Here is a 20,572-nt window from a genome sequence, read left to right on the forward strand (position 1 = left end):
GTCATCACGTCACCTCAGCTCCGCCCACATCCCGCCTCTGCCCATTTTCTGTCATCTGAGAGGGCCGCGCGATGACACACTGACAAGTTGGACCAGTTCGTCTCTACTTTACGCTACAGAACTTCTCTTCAGAATCCTATGGGTGACATCACAGACAGTACGTCCATTTTTTTTACAGTCTATGGTTACTACCCAGCAACAATATAGGACACTAAAGCATCTCTCTGAACCCATTAAGACATGTATAATCAATTCTAGCATACTATGTGCTTGCTTTGAACAGGTGGTGACCTAATTTCAGGTCTGTACACCTGTGATCACAATCTCATCCCATAATGCTCAAGTAATGTGTTTTGGGAGCAAGACCTTTATAATAAAGGTGTCAGGTTCTCAGAATTATTGTCTTTGACCCCTGGCTCGTCTTGCGGCAAGTTGTGCTTTGGATGAGAGAACATGTTATCCTCATCATTTATTAATTCCATATCCATTAATTTCTCATATAAGATCTGCATGATCCTGACCTGCCACCATATTGGCATTCTGCTTCTGCAAGCCTCAAATCATCGTGGTGCATTAAAGAACTGAAACAGCAATGGGATGAGCATCAGAAGCTCTTAAAGAGCATATTATCACAGCAAATATGACTCAAGTACACGATTCACATGCATTAAGGAGGAGGAAGGTTTTATATGATATCTGATTACATGTGTGCCGCTACTGACATCATGCCTAATTAGTGAACTGTAGGTAACTAGGTTTATTCCTACACTTTAGTCAAGCTAATTCTATCAGGCACAGATGGTAAAACTTCATGGAAGACATCAATCTTTATCTCTGAGGCAAACCTCAAACTCACTGCCAGATGCTTCCAAAGCACATTCACCAAAAATCTAAATATGCAAACAATTTGAAGCCACTCTGACATATTCTGATATGCATAACAGTCATAAAAGCTGACAAGTTTTATATTGTACCAGTCAAAAACATTTAATCAATATTAATTTAGTGAAATAATACAATTTGAAAAGAACTTTTCCATTTTCCTCTTACACTCAGGGCCATTTTTGGGGATTTCCGCCTGTATTTGGCCTACTCAAATTGAAAAGCTTCCCATACACACATACAGTGGTCTAAATTCAAAATTGGTTGGTGTCATTTTACAAGAAACCCTTTGAAGTTACATAAAACACTGCTAAAAGTGATTTTACACTTGTAAGTACATGTTGTCTAAGCTGTTATAACCCTCCAAAAAACTAGGCGTTTTTTGTTTTGTTTTTAGTATTTATTAGTTTAAAATATATATATACCGTCTTGTTCAAAATAATAGCAGTACAATGTGACTAACCAGAATAATCAAGGTTTTTAGTATATTTTTTATTGCTACGTGGCAAACAAGTTACCAGTAGGTTCAGTAGATTGTCAGAAAACAAACAAGACCCAGCATTCATGATATGCACGCTCTTAAGGCTGTGCAATTGGGCAATTAGTTGAAAGGGGTGTGTTCAAAAAATAGCAGTGTCTTTGACTGTACATACTCAAAACTATTTTGTACAAACATTTTTTTTTCTGGGATTTAGCAATCCTGTGAATCACTAAACTAATATTTAGTTGTATGACCACAGTTTTTTAAAACTGCTTGACATCTGTGTGGCATGGAGTCAACCAACTTGATTCTTTAACAACCTTCCACAATTCATTCACATTTCTTGGTTTTGCTTCAGAAACAGCATTTTTGATATCACCCCACAAGTTCTCAATTGGATTAAGGTCTGGAGATTGGGCTGGCCACTCCATAACATTAATTTTGTTGGTTTGGAACCAAGACTTTGCCCGTTTACTAATGTGTTTTGGGTCATTGTCTTGTTGAAACAACCGTTTCAAGGGCATGTCCTCTTCAGCATAGGGCAACATGACCTCTTCAAGTATTTTAACATATGCAAACTGATCCATGATCCCTGGTATGCGATAAATAGGCCCAACACCATAGTAGGAGAAACATGCCCATATCATGATGCTTGCACCTCCATGCTTCACTGTCTTCACTGTGTACTGTGGCTTGAATTCAGAGTTTGGGGGTCGTCTCACAAACTGCCTGTGGCCCTTGGACCCAAAAAGAACAATTTTACTCTCATCAGTCCACAAAATGTTCCTCCATTTCTCTTTAGGCCAGTTGATGTGTTCTTTGGCAAATTGTAACCTCTTCTGCACATGCCTTTTTTTTAACAGAGGGACTTTGCGGGGGATTCTTGAAAATAGATTAGCTTCACACAGACGTCTTCTAACTGTCACAGTACTTACAGGTAACTCCAGACTGTCTTTGATCATCCTGGAGGTGATCATTGGCTGAGCCTTTGCCATTCTGGTTATTCTTCTATCCATTTTGATGGTTGTCTTCCGTTTTCTTCCACGTCTCTCTGGTTTTGCTCTCCATTTTAAGGCATTGGAGATCATTTTAGCTGAACAGCCTATCATTTTTTGCACCTCTTTATAGGTTTTCCCCTCTCTAATCAACTTTTTAATCAAAGTACGCTGTTCTTCTGAACAATGTCTTGAACGTCCCATTTTCCTCAGCTTTCAAATGCATGTTCAACAAGTGTTGGCTTCATCCTTAAATAGGGGCCACCTGATTCACACCTGTTTCTTCACAAAATTGATGACCTCAGTGATTGAATGCCACACTGCTATTTTTTTGAACACACCCCTTTCAACTAATTCAACTAATTGCCCAATTGCACAGCCTTAAGAGCGTGCATATCATGAATGCTGGGTCTCATTTGTTTTCTGAGAATCTACTGAACCTACTGGTAACTTGTTTGCCACGTAGCAATAAAAAAATATACGAAAAACCTTGATTATTCTGGTTAGTCACATTGTACTGCTATTATTTTGAACAAGACGGTATATGTATATATATATATATATATATATATATATATATATATATATATATATATATATATATATTTTTTTTTTTTTTTTTTTTTTTGATCAAACATATGGAGCCTTGTTGAGCAGAAGAGACTTCTTAAAGGGATACTTCACCGCTTTTTCATATTAAACTGTTATTCCCTTAACTAAAACGAGTTGATACACACCTCTCTCGTCTGAGTGCGTGCACTTAATCTCTCTGACGAGCGGTGATGATCTGATAGCATTTAGCTTAGCCCACTAAGCCCAGTTCATTCACTATGGTACCAAACAGAGATCAAGTTAGAAGCGACCAAACACCTCCATGTTTCCCTATTTAAATACAGTTACACGAATACTTGAACCATCAAGTATGATGACAAAATAAAACATGGCGCTTTTCTGAGCGGATTAAAAAGGAGAACTATAATGTACGGCGGAATAACACTTCTGAGAGTAATTCGACTCGGCGCAGTAAAAAGTCCCGGACGAAACATCCTCCCTCACATCTCCCCCTCCTTCTCTCATTTTTGTCAATGGGGGGGAGGGGGAGATGTGAGGGAGGATGTGTTAAATGAGTGATTTCTTAGAATACTAAATATAATTTTTAATTAAAGTGTATTACAATTTTAATTTTGACACCAAATAATCATATTAACTTGTACAAAAATGGCATTATGACCAATGACCCCTTTAAACTGTGTTCTGAAGATGAACGGAGGTCTTACGGGTGTGGAACAACATTAGGGTGAGTCCTTTATGATATTAATTTCATTTTTGGGTGAACTAACCTTTTAAGTGCACGAGAGAGGTATGTATCAACTTGTTTTAGTTAAGGGAATAACAGTTTAATATGAAAAACTGGTGAAGTATCCCTTTAATGACCCCAACATTTGTGTACTATTGAATATTAAATATATATTTTTTATTTATTTAAGTGTTCTGTTCTCCCTGGGAAAAGTTCATTCAAATGATGAAAGTTTTATGACTCAAAGCATTGGTGAATTTTTAAGGGCATGGGGGACAGTAGAAAATGAATACCATTTAACACAGAAAGGCTGGCACAGTGCAGTTTGGTTGGAGTAATAGTCATAAGTGCTCCATGCATAATTCAAAGCCTCTCTCATTGTCACATTCAGGAGGGTGTGGTAATACATCTCTGTCTATGAGATATATGATTTTAATATATCATTAGTGGGCTGAAAATTAAGAACATCTCGTCTTTAACTCATCCGTTAAGTCCTCCATAATGAACAGATACAGATGACGTTAATGGATAAGTTCTATCATTTTTGAATGAACTGTTCCTGCGTGACCTTCACAAAGAAGTTTGAATGCATTGGCTTTATCTGTGTTGACATCGAATAACTTTCAGGATTTCTGTGCGTTGGTGTTGTTGATGAGGAAGTGGATTTCTGGGACATGAAATGGGCATCCATCTGGACATCAGTGGACATCAAGTGAGAATCAACAAGCCTGTGTGGTAAAACAAGGTCAGTGGAACAAGCACACTCACAAACTGATGGCAACAACAAACTTAGTTTTTTTTTTCATAATATATATAATTTTATCTTATTATATATTTGCATCTTATTTTATCTCATCCCTTGCACGTACACTTATCTTGTATAACTGCATATTCATGTGCAATATTCATTCCCCCCAACTTTCTCAACTGTCCTCAGTGAGAAAATATTGGATCTCAAAATCATAGACATTGCTGGAAAGGGTTCAAATATGCAAAACAAGCTGGAAACCTGTAGAATTAAAAAATAACATTTTGTATGATCCCTCTTATTTAGTTAAAATTATTTCACATTTTGCAGATTCTGTAAGGGGTATGTAAACTTTTGAGCATGACTGTATACAGTAAATTTTTCACTCTTTGGTATATGCAGCCATTTGCTAAAGTTATTTAAGTTCTTTTTTTTTTTTTTCTTAATGTACACACAGCACCCCACATTGACAGAAAAACATAATTGTTGACATTTTTGCAGATTTATTAAAAAAAGAAAAACTGAAATATCACATGGTCTTAGGTATTCAGACCCTTTGCTGTGACACTCATGACAACTCATGTGCTGTCAGTTTCTTCTGATCATCCTTGAGATGGCTCTACACCTTCATTTGAGTCCAGCTGTGTTTGATTATACTGATTGCACTTGATTAGGAAAGCCACACACCTGTCTATATAAGACCTTACAGCTCACAGTGCATATCAGAGAAAATGAGAATCATGAGGTCAAAGGAACTGCCTGAAGAGCTCAGAGACAGAATTGTAGCAAGGCACAGATCTGGCCAAGGTTACAAAAAAAATGTCTGCTGCACTTAAGGTTCCTAAGAGCACAGTGGCCTCCACAATCCTTGAATGGAAGATGTTTGGGACGACAAGAACCCTTCCTAGAACTGGCTGTCCAGCCAAACCGAGCTATTTGGGGAGGTCTTGGTGAGAGAGGTAAAGAAGAACACAAAGATCACTGTGGCTGAGCTCCAGAGATGCATTCGGGAGATGGGAAAAAGTTGTAGAAAGTCAACCATCACTGCAGCCCCTCCACCAGTCGGGGCTTTATATCAGAGTGGCCCGACGGAAGCCTCTCCTCAGTGCAAGACACACACGAAAGCCTGCATGAAGTTTACTACCTAAAGGACTCAAAGATGGTGGGAAATAAGACCAAGATAGAACTTTTTGGCCTTAATTCTAAGCGGTATGTGTGGAGAAAACCAGGCACTGCTCATCACCTGTCCAATACAGTCCCAGCAGTGAAGCATGGTGGTGGCAGCATCATGCTGTGGGGGTATTTTTCAGCTGCAGGGACAGGATGACTGTTTGCAATCGAGGGAAAGATGAATGCGGCCAAGTACAGGGATATCCTGGACAAAAACCTTTTCCAGAGTGCTCAAGACCTCAGACTGGACCGAAGGTTCACCTTCCAAGAAGACAATGACCCTAAGCACACGGCTAAAATAATAAAGGATTGGCTTCACAACAACTCCGTGTCTGTTCTTGAATGGCCCAGACAGAGCCCTGACTTAAACCCAATTGAGCATCTCTGAAGAGACCTGAAAATGGCTGTCCACCAACGTTTACCATTCAACCTGACAGAACTGGAGAGGATCTGCAAGGAGGAATGGCAGAGGATCCCCAAATCTAGGTTTTGAATAAACTCCCAAAAAGACTCATGGCTGTATTAGATCAAACGGGTGCTTCTGCTAAATACTGAGCAAAGGGTCTGAATACTTAAGTCTGATATTTCAGTTCTTCTTTTTTAATAAATCTGCAAACACGTCTACAATTCTGTTTTTTTTCTGTCAATATAAGGGGCTGTGTGTACATTAATGAAAAAAAAAAAAAATACCTTAAATGATTTAAGCAAATGAATGCAATAAAACAGTGTGAAAAATTTAGGGGGGGTCTGAATACTTTTCGTACCCACTGTATATAGGCATACTTAAAAAAAGTGCCATAAACATACAAACACAACACAATTACTGAAACTTATCTAAAATAAATAAATGAAAACAAAAAAACAATAGTATCTCAATGGTGTTAAAATACAACTGGTTTTACTTCATTACCTCATCTCATTTGACAGACATATATGTATAAATGTGTATATTTATATTTACATTATATATATACATATGTATATAGAGACAGAAGTTTGGCTATATATATATATTATATTATAATATAATATATATATATATATATATATATATATATATATATATATATATATATATATATATATATATATATATATATATATATATATATATATATATATATATATATATATATATATATATATATATAATCCTTTTCAGCACAAGAAAGAATCAACTTTAAATCCAGGACAAAAATATCTATGTGTTATGAAAGCAATAATCTCAATTTTCTTCAATGTCTTCAGCACAACTGATATATGGCCTAATTTAAGAAAGTGAAAACCCTGCGGACTTCATTAGAACCACTAAACTCACAAAATATCGGTTATTAAAAGAGCACACTAAAAGTGTGTGTGAGCGAACAGAGCATTATTCAATTGTCCTTCACTCGGTCCTGCATTATCCTGCAGAGAACAGCTCGACAGACTTATGGCAAGTTAGACAAGAAGGAGGTAGGCAGGTGAGGCTTCACTACAGCAATTATATTCCCGTCAGCACTAATGATGACAGGCAGCCCGACCTGAGAGTCAGTCATCAATCACTGCGTGGGTCTCTAACTCTGGATTTAGGCCTACAATTTCTTGCCCATTCAATAGGTTCCACCAAAGTGGGGACAAAAAAAGCACAGATAGGCATCAAGACCTGCACCTCAATTAGAGCCTCCCTGAAACGGACATAATAGCACAATGTGCTCCCAATTACTCCAAACCACAAGGCCTAAAGGAAGCTCTCAGAAGACAGGGTCTGAACGCACCTTTGAACTCAGAGATGAGATGAAGTGGCTGCGCGAAGATATTTTTTATTATTTGACAGCCGCAATTATGTGAAAACATATGAGAACACAGGAGATTCAGCCAACATATACTCAAAGGGCAGAACGTCATGCATCTTCACATACAAAATGTCAGTATGAAATACAAAATGGACTTAAAGGATACAAAAATAGACCATTTGTAGACTATGATGTCACAGTCAAGTGGAAAACTGCATTTGTATGTACTTAGATTTTGAACAAATAATAAAATGCTAATTCTTTCAAGAACTGTTTATTTTTTAACAAATTGTACAATTTGGTGTAAAATTAATTAAGCTCCCAATTAATTGAAACCACAATGTCTAAAGGAAACTCTTAGATGAGAGGGTCTGAACTCACCTTTGAATTCAGAGACGAGATGAAGTGGGCTGCGTTTTGCAATTTTTTAATTATTTTGATGGCTGCAATTATGTGAAAACACAAGCAATTCAGCCAACATATACCAGAGCAGCGAGTCATGCATCTTCACATACAAAACGAAAGAATTAAATACAAAATGGGCTAAAGGGTACAAAAATAGACCATTTGTAGACCATGACAATTCGCAGCCAAGCATTTTTGGGTAACAAACATTAAAACACAAATTCTTTTAGGAACTATTTTTACAAACTGTACCACCAAAATCATAAAATAAAAGATTCACAGTTATATATAAAAGTCCGATTTGTAGTCTCTGAGAAGGGAATCTTGCTACACAGTAGTTTCGTGCTTCCACAAGCCAGTCTTAATATTCCCTGAACTCTCCACGTTCAGGGGGGACAAATTCTGTGGTCTCTCTGAGTCTTTGGCAGGTCCGTTTTGGCACGCTAGATTCAACCCGTAAGACTTGGGCTGTATCTCCAGTTCGACAGCGAGGGGCTGCTTTGGACAGTCTCTAGTTTGGCTGGTGACATCAGTCCCAGATCCCTCCCCTCCTCCGACTAAGCTTCCGTTACTGACGCCGTTTCCCACATTGTTGCTGAGGCCGTGCCCAAAACCGTTACCGAGGCGGACACCTCCACCTTTGCCAAGGTGGCGCGAGCGGCGGGGCAAACTGGTGCTGGCGTCGCTGCTGTCCTGTTGAAGCTGGCTCTGCTGCCGCTCCCGGTAAGCCAAATAGGCCGCCCGTCGGCTGTTGCGAGCGTGTAGGCTCTCATGATGGTGGCGCTTATGCGGGACACTTTGCACGCTGCCCTCCACGCTGGTAGGTACGTCGTAAGAGTACTCGCGCAAAACAGTGAGCCTGCTGGCCCGATGGGCTCTTGAACGGTTCTTGTGGTGTCGTCCCGGGTGCCCATTGATGTTTGCGTTGCCTGTTCCTGGAAGATTGTTGTTGTTGACTGAGCTGGGCCGATATTGAACCTCAACAGGGGCTACGTGCATCTTAATCTCATTGTCGACCGAATGTTCAGTCAGGCTGTTGTCCAGTAAAGCCGTCCCATTAGCCGTTGAAGGGGCCGCTTTGCACTGAGCGGCTTCGACCTGCAGATTGGTCAGTTTACAGCCTTGGGTGGAGTTGCGTACGCTCTGTGCACTCTTGTTGGTGCAGGAGGATTCAGCGCTGCTGGCCGGACACTTCGCTGCTTCACTGTTTCCCCTGGCTGCCAACGATGAGCCACCGGAAACCGTTACAGGCAACAGAAGTGAATCAACCTGTACGCCGTAATTACGGCGAACCAGGCAACAAGCTTGTGACCAGTGACGTCTCATGTCCTGACGGTTTACGCAATGGTGCGCCACCAAAAACGCCCCGAGGGCTAAAGCAACAGCGCCGAACAGGCAGGCGAACACCAAATCCGCTGGATGCTCCTGGGACACCGCGAGAGCACCAAACACCCACAGCGATACATAAAGAGCTAAGGATCCTGCAACACCAATTAGTTGGGCCACAAAAGTATGTTCGTTCTCCAGAGCCGACATCAGAACCGGGTGCGCGGCGGCTGTGGACGAGGTCTCCAGATGGTCAGGTGTTATCTCGGTTGCTTCAGCCACAGAAAGGTGCTGCTGCTCTTCGGACTGTTCTTTGAGTTCAAAGCGGCGCTCGGGATGCCGACGGAGCTGAATGAGAATGCTGAGGAAGTACATGCAATCCACGAAAACGATGAAGGCTGCCGGGCCATAAAACGCACCGAGACTGGGTTCCCATGCCATCCAGCAGCTGAGGAAAGACAACAGATTTTTTTTTTTTAAACTTGCCATGAAAAGGAAATCCATCACATCTATTTTCTTAATCCAGGTTATTGATCATATAGTTAAAAATTCATCGGTTTTAATTGTGTTGACTTTGTAATCTATAATCAAAGAGTCATAAACGGATCTTCTGGTAAATGGTAGACTTGTTTCTGGTGACGTTTGCTGGACTTCTACAATCATTTCGTCCACATAAACCTTATCCTGGATGCCAGCCGAATTTAGCCCCGCCCACAATATTTTTAGGTCTGGCAATTCGGTCTGGCATTGCTCCATAGAGGAGTAATTATCTCCGAACAGAAACTGTTCGGACCAATGAAATCATCAGTGCGGGCTTTAGACGATGACGGACAGATGATCAACAGTAGCGTAATCATGCACGTCATCAAAGGGGCTTGGATTATATTTACTCGAATCCTAAACGGAGAGCTTGTTTGTATATGCATTCACCTTCCTAATTTCTCTCAAAGATGATGATCATGTTGGGTAAGTACTCTGTGTATCATTAAATTCTTTAATTTTTTTACAACACCGGCAAAGATCGTTAATTCCAGCGCGTGTGCAGACAGGGTTGCCAAGTTTTTACAACAAAACCCGCCAACTAGTAGCCCTAAACAATGGCTTCTCGTGGGGTTCTCCGTGGGAAAAATGGTGTTTGGGGGGTAAAATGTGTGTTATTTTGGCATGGTTGCCTGCTAAAATTCGCACTCATGGGTCTATAAATCACATAATAGTCGCTTTAACCCTTGGACATAGTTACATAACCGCGGAAAAAAACGCACTTGGCAACACAGTGCATTTGAGCTCTGTCTGTTGACATTTGACAATGCGTTTCTTCGTTGCTCTGATTGGTTTGTTCCATTGGGCTGCGAACCCCAATAACCTCATAATCACAGCCCGATGGAGCGGTTTCAGACTCATATTCTGACTAGAATTGAGTGTGACCACGTCAGGCTACATAAACCTCTGCCCTTTTTACAAATCAACTGCAAGCTCACATTCTGCCAATCTATCTCCATCTAATCAGCAATTAATGCACAGATCCAAGTCCATTAAAAAACAACAAAATGAACATCAATTTCAGTTGAACGTGACACAACATGTGAGAAAAGATCTGTCACTGCTTTCAGTTTATCGTGACTTTAATGCTTATATTTGCCATTTAACTCTCAAAAACCAAAATGCCCCCAATAAATTCTGAATGTTTATAAATCAATGATAATAATAATAATACATTTTATTTGTACCTGTGCTCTTCCTACCTGCATAACAACTTAACAAGTAGGAAATTATATAAATTGCTATCAGTTTGCACTGCATAAATTATGAATTATATATAGATTAATCCTTATTAAAGGTACTGAAGTTATTTACTCAAGAGCAGAGCATATTTAGTGAGCAATTACTTTTGTTCTTTACATTGTCATTATAAGTGATTACTGTCATTTTAAAAGATCTTCCGCTGTCGCACATGAAGTCGCAGTTACAAAACTTAAAAAACGCGTGACTGTCCCCCCCACCTGCTCCTCTTCAGAAAATTAAATTCGCTGTCCCATTGATCAAGGTATTTACACGAAGGTTTGTTTTTTTTGGCAGGAGTGCCTTCTGTCTCTATCGTTATGTCCATCATCCGTCTCAGTTTTGTTTTTTCCCCTGCGTTGTCACTCGTCATCTGACCTCACACACTAACCTCGCGACAACGGCCACCTATACTGTGTAGGCTACTGCAGATGGCAGTTATCGCGAGGCTAGTTACAGAACTCAGATTGGAAATGTTTTTGTTATTTTTACTCCGGTATTATTATTTTTTAATAACGCAGGTTAAAATATGGGAGATTTACGGGAAAATACGAAAACGGGAGGACGGCGGGAAAGAAAGGTAAAATACGGGACTTTCCCGGCCAAAACGGGATACTTGACAGGTATGTCCTAGGTGTATGCCATTATTATTTCAGCCAAACACAATCAGAATTACATTAAAAAATATCCTGACTCTTCCAAGCTTTATTATGGAAGTGAATGGTACCTTAGATTTCGAAGCCCGCCCAAAAGTGCATCCATCCATTATAAAAGCAACTGTTTTTGTAAGAAAAGTAACTAGTAAGAAGCCAGTAACTAGTTTATAAAGTTATAATTATGGATATTTTGCTTACAAAAAAAACATCACTTCGCTTGTTATCCCCCTGGAGCCGCATGGATTACTTTATGATGGATGGATGCACTTTTTTGGCTTAAAAAAATGGCACCATTCACTCTCATTATGAAGCTTGAAAGTGCCAGGATATTTTTAATATAACTCTGATTGCCTTTGGCTGAAAGAACAATGAAGAACATATGAAAGAACATATATATCTAGTATAATTTTCATGTTTGGGTGAACTAATTCTTTAATTCTGATTTTTCTTTTTACATAAACATCAAAGGCTATATTCATGCCAATAATAACAATTTAACTACTTGCAGCTTTTAATGTCAATTAGTAGAATGTACATTCAATAATGATGTCATGACAAGTTGAGAACTGTTCCTGAGAACACATTTTTTGCAGTTTTATACCTAGTAACAATTGACATTTTGCATGAAATTTTGCTAGAACACTGCGATCGTATTTTACAAATCAAAGCAGCTGTCTCTCTCTGAAGGTCTGCTCTCTTAAAAGCAGCTCGTATATTTAAGTACATATAAGTTCTAAAGATTTACACTGGTGCTATCAAGGGCTTCATATTGTAGGAAAAAGTAAGACACTTCTGAGGCACTTAAGAGTTCTGTGATGCTCAGCAGAGCGTTTTTTCTTTTGTCACGGTAGCGTGAGATTAATTAAACCCCAAAGATCTCAGATGGTCTGGATTTTCAAATTAAACCATGCTGTTACACAATCCAAACAGCTGTCACAAGTGAAAGAAAGGAGACTGGGAAACCAACAGACACAAGATGGGGAGCCAAAAATAGAGCAGCATAATTAGGTTCACACAACTTCAGAAGTCTACACTACTTATTCCTCCATAATGTATTATTCTGCACTTTACAAAGCATGGGCATTAGGCTCCAGCGATAGCAGAAGCAATTTCTCATGGCAGAGAAAGACTATGAAAATGACAGGAAATTTTCACAGGGGGATTTGTAAAGCGCCTTGAGGCACACGCAGGCTGTATCTTCTGTACAGTATGTCGTTAATAGCAACGAAGTTAAGGATACATACTCTTCCGTTGCATTTTATCTGGTGGCTATCTAAACACTAATGTCTAATCAATTACAATCAATACCCCTAGCTTGAATTTTATTGAAAGGGCTGGTTTGTGTCTAAAGTGTCCTAAAATGCATACTTACTAAGGTGCATTGACTTGACTTCCGTAGTTTTTGATGTTAGCAGCAGCTGTTATTCCACAGACAATGATCGGTATGCCTCCACCTATTAGGTAGAACCTGTAGAAGAAAAAAACTATTTAAACACTTAAAAGATACAGTTGACATTAAATTAGTAAGGTAACTGGGAAATCATACACTTAAAGGCATGAAAGTTGTCATCACTTACCCACCCTCTCGCTTCTGCTGAGCACAAAAGAAGATATGTTGAAGAATATTGGGAACAAGCCAGATGACGGCAGCCATTGACATTCCATAGTCCTACTATTGTCTGGTTACCAACATTGATCAAAATATCTTATTTTGTGTTCAGCAGAAGCAGCAAACTCATACAGGCTTGAAAAGAGCATGAGGGCAAGTCAATTATGACAAAAATTAAAAATGTTGGGTGAACTATTCCTTTAACCACTGATGATCAGACATTATGATTTTTTTTAATTTGGTGTATTCAAGGGATAGTTCACCAAAACAAAAAAAAAAAGTGTTTTTATTATTCACTAAAACTTAGAAATACGGTTCATAAAATTAATTAAAACTTAAAAAAAATATTAATATTAGATGAAAAACTTAAGACGCTATATAAGATGAAGAGATAAAATTACTAAATTTAAAAAAGTTTAAAAAAAATTAATAAAAAAAGCTAAATAGCTAAAAATGACAAAAGCACAAAATTACTAAAATAAATTATATCAACTGAATATCCACATGCCTATAAGTTTATAAGTATATATGTATAAGTTTCTGTATCGCACGTTTGTGGATACCATAGTATTACATAAATAATAGGGTAGAGACAGAAAACACCATCATTCAATCATATTCATCATCGCAATCATAATTACTGTAGTTGCCACGTTCTGAACATCACATTCTTTGTTTTTCCATCAAATGTAATCTATGTAATCTAGGTGGTTGAATAAAAATATTTGGACTTTATATTTAAAAATTACCTCACATTACCATCATCTAGCTAGTTAGCCGGCCAGTTAGCATCAGCCAACATTATTTTTCAAAAAGTTTTGACTTTCAGCGTGGTTCATTAATGCTAGGGATGCTCATTTCGGTTAATTTTCCAGACCGACAACCAATGCTCATTAATCGATTATTTACCATTAACTGATAAGATTATAATATTGAATTAGCATTACATAAAAATACAATTGACGAGTGTCTGTAACCTGTTAAAAACACTTTTTTTAAGTGTTTATTTTATTGTGCAAACCGCAGAATACAGAACAGCTCAACAACAGAACCTAGATTCACACTAGAGCCCTGAATTTATGCCCCAGCCCGACGGGACCCGAAGAAGAAAAAAAAAAAAAAAAAAACACGGCTCCAGTCGGACTCGGGCCGAGATTTTTGTTAAGCTGTCGGACAAAACCATACAATGAAGAGCATTAAAGAAGGCTTCATATGGCACTGCCTGATGCTCGGGGAATACAGACGCCTCGCTAGAGCGGCCAGCCTCGGGAAGCGACTTTCGTTTGCTTTCCTCCACCAGTCAGGAGCTTTACTCCTGCTGTATTGTAATACCGCATAGCTTATTTTGCACGTAACTTTGTCACCCTTTCTGTTGAAATGGTCCCACACAGTATGCTTATTTCCCATTGCTTCATTTTGCGAAATATAACTGTGTTGGCACGTGTGGTTCGTTGCATGTGTCGATGCACCCATGAGTTAAAAAAACAACACTTTAAACAGTTTAACTGAAAATGTTAATCAGTCAATTTTTTTACCATTGGTTAACGGTTAAATGGTCAATATGAGCATCCCTAATTAATACATTTTATATTATTTTGGCTTTTTAATTTTAAATTAAAAAAAATGTAAGACCATTAAAACTCTGGAAATGTTTCATACTTGGTTTATAATTTGTTATCATCACTGAAAACTAGGGTACTATTCTACACACATTTAACTTTTGTTTCACAAAAAAGTTACAGTCCTTAAAGGGGGGTGTTTTCCCCCACTCTTCCCGACTAAAAAATATACTACTTATATAATTTACTACACATCAATTTACTCAGCCTCATGTCATTCCAAATCTGTATGAATTTGTCTTCTGTGGAACATAAAACGTATTAAAAAGATATTCTTTTGTCCATTACACATTACCAACAATTTTCAAAACATCATCTTTTGTGTTCCAGAGAAGCAAGTCAACACCCACCACAGAAAGTCCTACTTGTTATAACAACATGAAAGTGAGAAAATGACAGATTTTTTTTAAAAGATCATCATTTGAAATTCCATGGACAATTAACCTAAAAAAGCCATGCTTACTGTTGTATGTTTACTGACACCAAGTGGAGAGTAGGGGAACTTAATTTAGAACAGAGTTTTGCCTTTAGTGGAATGCAGGAGTAAAATGAATGTTCCAGACTCTCTGTACCCTAAAATAAATCACACCATGTGTGCTTGCTTTTTAAATGTATTTATTAAATCATCTAGTTTTAATCACTTTTTTAAATACAAATGTTTATTATTTATCCATCCATTTTGATTTAATATTTTTCAGCTTTTTTTCTACATTACTCATTGATTACCTCAGCATAGGTCTGGGTGGAGGTGGAGGCTCATCCAGCTCCTCGTAGCGTTTGGCCTTCCGCGTCACCTGTTTGTAGATGTTGCGTGCAGTTACGCCGGACCACAAGGCCGTAGCCAGTGTGGAGTAATGCAGCACTATCCCCACCTTCAGGACATGACATTAGAGAAAACATCAGTTCTCCTCAAGACCAATGAAAATGCTAATATTCTCAAAAAAGTACCATTTAAAGTCCCCATGGATTCAAAAGGGACTAATCTTTTTTTAATGGGATATTGCAGTATTTATTATATCAGATTTAAAGGGATAGTTCACAAAAAAAAATTCTGTCATTAATTACTCACTCGTGTCGTTTTAAACCCATACGACTTTTGTTTATCTTCAGAACATACATGAAGATTGAAGCTTTCATTTAATCACATATAAACATTCATCAAATAATCAACAATTCATAAACTGGAGCTCAAGCATATTCGTTCACTTGATGTGTAAGAACCAATGAGGTTCATTCTTGTGTTACGCAGCACGTTTGAGCTTCTGCAAAAACCAATGAGGTTCTTTCTCGTGTTACGCAGCACGTTTGAGCTTCAGCAAGAACCAATGAGGTTCATTCCTGCGTTATGCAGCACATCTAAGCTTCCTCAAGAACCAGTGAGGTTAATTCACGTGTTATGCAGCACGTTTGAGCTTCAGCAAGAACCAATGAGGTTCATTCTTGCATGTCAAGCAGGTTCAGCTGAGCTTATGCTCGCTAATGAATGTTTATGTGAATACAAACCTAAATTCAACCTGTTCATCATATAAAGTTATTGTGTCTCTTCAGAAAATTTGCACTGAACTGCTCAATTCATTTGGATTAGTTTTACAATCTCTTTGTGAACATTTTGAAGCATGAAAGTGGTAGATGTGTAGCTGTCAATGGAGGCAAACGATTTGAACATGAGGGCGAGTAATTAATTACAATAGATTTTTTTTTGGATGAATTTTTAACTGTGCACATCATTATAACTTTTTTTCCCCTCCATGCGCTATCATAATCTTTAAATCAAATGATCTTCTCCTCCTCTCACAGCCACATCTCTTTTCTGATGATGCGTTTACTGGAGCGAGGGCAGGACAACCTGTCACTTACATGAGATCCACCAATAGTAAACCACAACCATCCAATTAATTCCCCACAGACAAAATCAAGTCCCCCCTACATATCGCTTTTTTCCAGAAGCTATTTCACTTTTAAAAGTGAAAAGCCGCATTTAAAAGTATCAAATGTGAACTTGAGCAGTATTCCAGTTCTGTATATAAACCGAGAAACTTATATAAAGATTTCATGTAAATATTGTCCCCCGAAACTCCTATACATGTAGAAAAGCCGCCACATACCGCTTGACAAACACTTGCGTTGTAAGTTTGGTTGATGCCGCCCACAAACACAGCACAGGTGAGAAGAATATGCAAGCACAGGTTAACCAGCATATGCCAGCACTTCTTACTTATAAGCACTGTCCTGTGAACACATGAAATACCACATTAAAATCAGAAAAAAAACCCTTGCCTTAATTTTTCCTCCTCCAAAAACAAGTTGCAGCACTTACTTGTGGTGGTAGATATAACTGACTATGACTGACAGCAGGCAGAGCACCAGGACGATGGCTGTGGCGTAGATAACAGGGTGAAGAGGTTTGAAGCTGTACACGTTGTACCCGGTTCTGTTCAGATCCTATTAGACGAGAGTATATCAGCAGATTATATTTGCAAATGCATTCCAACACCCAATAATTTGGATTTTTCGTCATCTTCTGGAAGGCACAAGGTGGGTGTTGAGAATGCTTGAAAAGGTCCAACATGAAGGAAAATCAGAACCAAAGTTACATAGCAGATCAATCCAGCACAAAAATAAACCCTTGGAATATGTAATTACATGACGAGAGGATGATGGGAACATTGGAATTCATTAACAATTCTGCCCATCTTTGTTTTTACTGTTATTGTAGTGATGCAGCAACATTACACAGACTTTTTCACACATTGTATTAAACAGGTAATGTGCTTTTATATAGTAAATGCTGGTCAGCAGTGTAATTTCCGTATTACTTGTATACTATTTATAAGGGTGGTTAAAAAAGAAGAAGAATGAAACAAAAAGATTGATTGATTTTTTGATTTTTACGAACTGATATGAACGTCTGAAGGTTTTTTTTTTTATTACCTATGATATTTTTTTCAGGATTCATTGATAAAAAAGTAACATTCTGTTCTTTCTATTCAAAATATACAATTTTCTAACAATATATAAAAAAAAATGTTGTTTTTTGTCAGTAAAAAGTAAGTAACTTGGTTGCCTTAATTTTTAGTTTATTGAAATTAAAAATTTGAGTTGATACAATGAAGGAAATTTGTTTAATAAATAGAAACTCAAAATATTTTGTATCTGAACCACATAAAAAAATTGATAAAGCATGAAAATAGCACTATTTGGCATGTTTCTCTGTGTCATCACAAATAAAACACAATTACACAATATGCCTACAAAATATTTTAATAATATTTGAATAAAGGTTGTTGATTCTCAAAAATGTTCATTGTATTAACTAAAAAAATGTATTTCAATGAAATCAAAATTAAGGCAACCAGGTAACTTATTTTTTTAATAATTTTTAACAGATTAGGAAAAGCACTATACAAATAAAGTGAATTGAACTGAAGAACAGGCTAAAATGTAAGCCACTTTCCTCTCTCTTACCATTAGTAAAGCGTAGTTATTCAGTGAATTGCAGGACATTGTGGTGAAGTTGTCATCCTGATGGAGGATCCGGCACCCGTCGCTCTGCCATCCTCCCTGTCCGCCCAACAGACTGAAGTTCCAGAAGGCGGGAACAGCATCTGATCCATGCAGGAAGCGCCGCAGAGTGGCATTCACTGGACTTTGCAGGTTCTTCAATGGAAAGCCGTCTAAACAACAAGAGAATGGGCATTTAATCAGTTTGTGCTACAAAACACAAAACAAATCTGGTTATGGACCATCTTTGGAAAGTAAAGGTTTTCGATTGTCATCTATGATTCCATTAAAGGTGGGGTAAGTGCTATCTGGTAACCGTTGTTGGTATTTCAAATCACCAAAACAAACACGCCCCTACCCCCAAAAGGGTCTCGCCCCTATTTTGACAGTGCTGCCCCACACATACGTAAACCCAGAGCAGAGGCATCAACAGCTAGCAAGAATTGCAAGCACACAGTCCAGCTAACGACATATTACAATTATGACAAGTTTAGAGTCATAGCGGTCAAAAAAATCACAAACTGTTCTCATGAACAACTCTATAGCACGAGCCGACAGTCCAACTAACGACATATTACAATTATGACAAGATTAGAGATAGCGATCAAGCTGTTCTCATGAACAACTCTATAGAACACAAGCACGACAGTCCAGCTAACAACATATTACAATTATGACTGGATAAGGGTTATATAGATCATGAAAAGAGTAAGCAAACATATATTAGTATCTTACTTGTCGGAGACATTGTGTGAGCTGATGCTTGAAGCACACAGTGACGAGATTTAGATACTACATACGGTGTGGAAATGAACAGGTCTTTATCATCGCTGAAGTGAGCCACAATACGATCGCAAATGGACTAACAAGCGAACATGACACACGAGCATAATCAAGCAGCATATATAGCCGGCTTTCGGCTAATGTCCGTCATGTGTGACACGTGGGTTTTGAATAATGACGTGCACAGAGCGAGAGCTCTTCTCACCATAATAGTAGACACGCCCCTCACCTGCTGATTGGCTACACGTTTGTTATTGCACTCGGCTCGTGTCCTTTTTCAAAAAAGGTCTTGAAATAAGACTTACCCCACCTTTAAAACACCTTTAGGAGATTTTGCACTGGGTAGTTCTAGGAGCTTAATTATACAAACTAACCACCAGGGTGGTTCGCTGTAGGCTTTGAAAGGGAACTTCTGTTAAATAAAATATCTCGCTTGGCATTGAACTTTGAGCTTTATAATTTTACAGGTATTATTTATGCTCTAACAGCAACATTACACACTAACTAAAGTTTGAAAGATGGAATCGTGAAGAACGGGACTTTTAAGACCCAGAAAATTGTAAAGATGTGTTCTCATCTCATGCAGCAGAAGTAGAAGAGGTTCAGCCAAAACGCTGCATCTGAAACTGCATGAGAGAATAATATGAGCCGTAAATCTCCCGCTGACACGGTGCACGCTTTATTTACCATCACAACTGACTGACGTAACATTTAGAATACTCGAGTCAGATATGGACATTATTATTTTTGACGTCACTATAAGGAAATAACCCGGTTTATTAATCAAGTTGAGTAATGTGGTTTAAGCCGGGTGCACACTGTGCGATTTTGGCCACGATTTGGCCGTCTGGGACAAATTTAGCAAATCCTAAAAGATTCCTCTGATCCTAGGCTGAAATCTGACGTCTTTGGTCGTTAGTTTGACATGTTCACCGGCCGCCGATTAATGAGCGCTGCGATCAAATTTTACCTCAGACGAAATTCTGGCAGTGTCAGAAGATTTGGCACAGAATCCTGCAGTGTGACTTCTCCTACGACGACCGTCAAATATCTCCGTTTTTCAACACAAACTATGACCAAAACGAGTGCTAGAGATTTATTTGTAGCCAGCATTTCAGTCCCGCGTGTAATGCAGCTCACTGTCACTGAACGCGTCATTCATTGATGATATGAACTCCGGGTGAGTTTTCTTGCGCGCGTCCGTTTTTAGCGCGCCTTCACTATCGTGCAGTCTGACATTAATGACAACTGAGATCTTACAGTGTGACATGGCGATCATGTTCGTACAGTCTGACAAGGGACATTCGCAAAGGATTTTGAAAAATCGCACAGTGTGCAGGACCCATTACTTGATACTTGCTGGGGCGGCAGTGGCTCAGCGGTTCATGTAGGTTGTCTACAAACTGGAAGGTTGGTGGTTCGATCCCCGGTTCCACCTGACCAAGTGTCGAGGTGTCCATGAGCAAGACACCCTAACCTCAGCTGCTCCCAAAGAGCTGGATGGCACCTTGCATGGCAGACACCGCCGTCAGTGTATGAATGGGTG

At 38.6% G+C, this 20,572-nt stretch overlaps 1 protein-coding gene across 1 annotated transcript in view; it reads right to left on the bottom strand.

Moving 5' to 3' along the window:
• Positions 1–7,359: 7,359 nt before the first annotated feature.
• LOC137043954 (adhesion G protein-coupled receptor A3) overlaps positions 7,360–20,572 on the bottom strand; it is a 65,498-nt gene continuing 52,285 nt past the window's right edge. The window contains exons 14-19 of the mRNA XM_067420563.1: positions 18,208–18,416; positions 17,060–17,184; positions 16,848–16,971; positions 15,469–15,614; positions 12,887–12,982; positions 7,360–9,527 (exon numbers count right to left, since the gene is read on the bottom strand). Coding sequence (XP_067276664.1) covers positions 8,081–9,527; positions 12,887–12,982; positions 15,469–15,614; positions 16,848–16,971; positions 17,060–17,184; positions 18,208–18,416 — 2,147 coding nt within the window. The 3' untranslated portion in view covers positions 7,360–8,080. The remainder of the gene's footprint in view (positions 9,528–12,886; positions 12,983–15,468; positions 15,615–16,847; positions 16,972–17,059; positions 17,185–18,207; positions 18,417–20,572) is intronic.

The sequence above is a fragment of the Pseudorasbora parva genome, chromosome 1 (genome assembly GCF_024679245.1).
Source record: "Pseudorasbora parva isolate DD20220531a chromosome 1, ASM2467924v1, whole genome shotgun sequence".
Taxonomy (NCBI): Eukaryota; Metazoa; Chordata; class Actinopteri; order Cypriniformes; family Gobionidae; genus Pseudorasbora; species Pseudorasbora parva.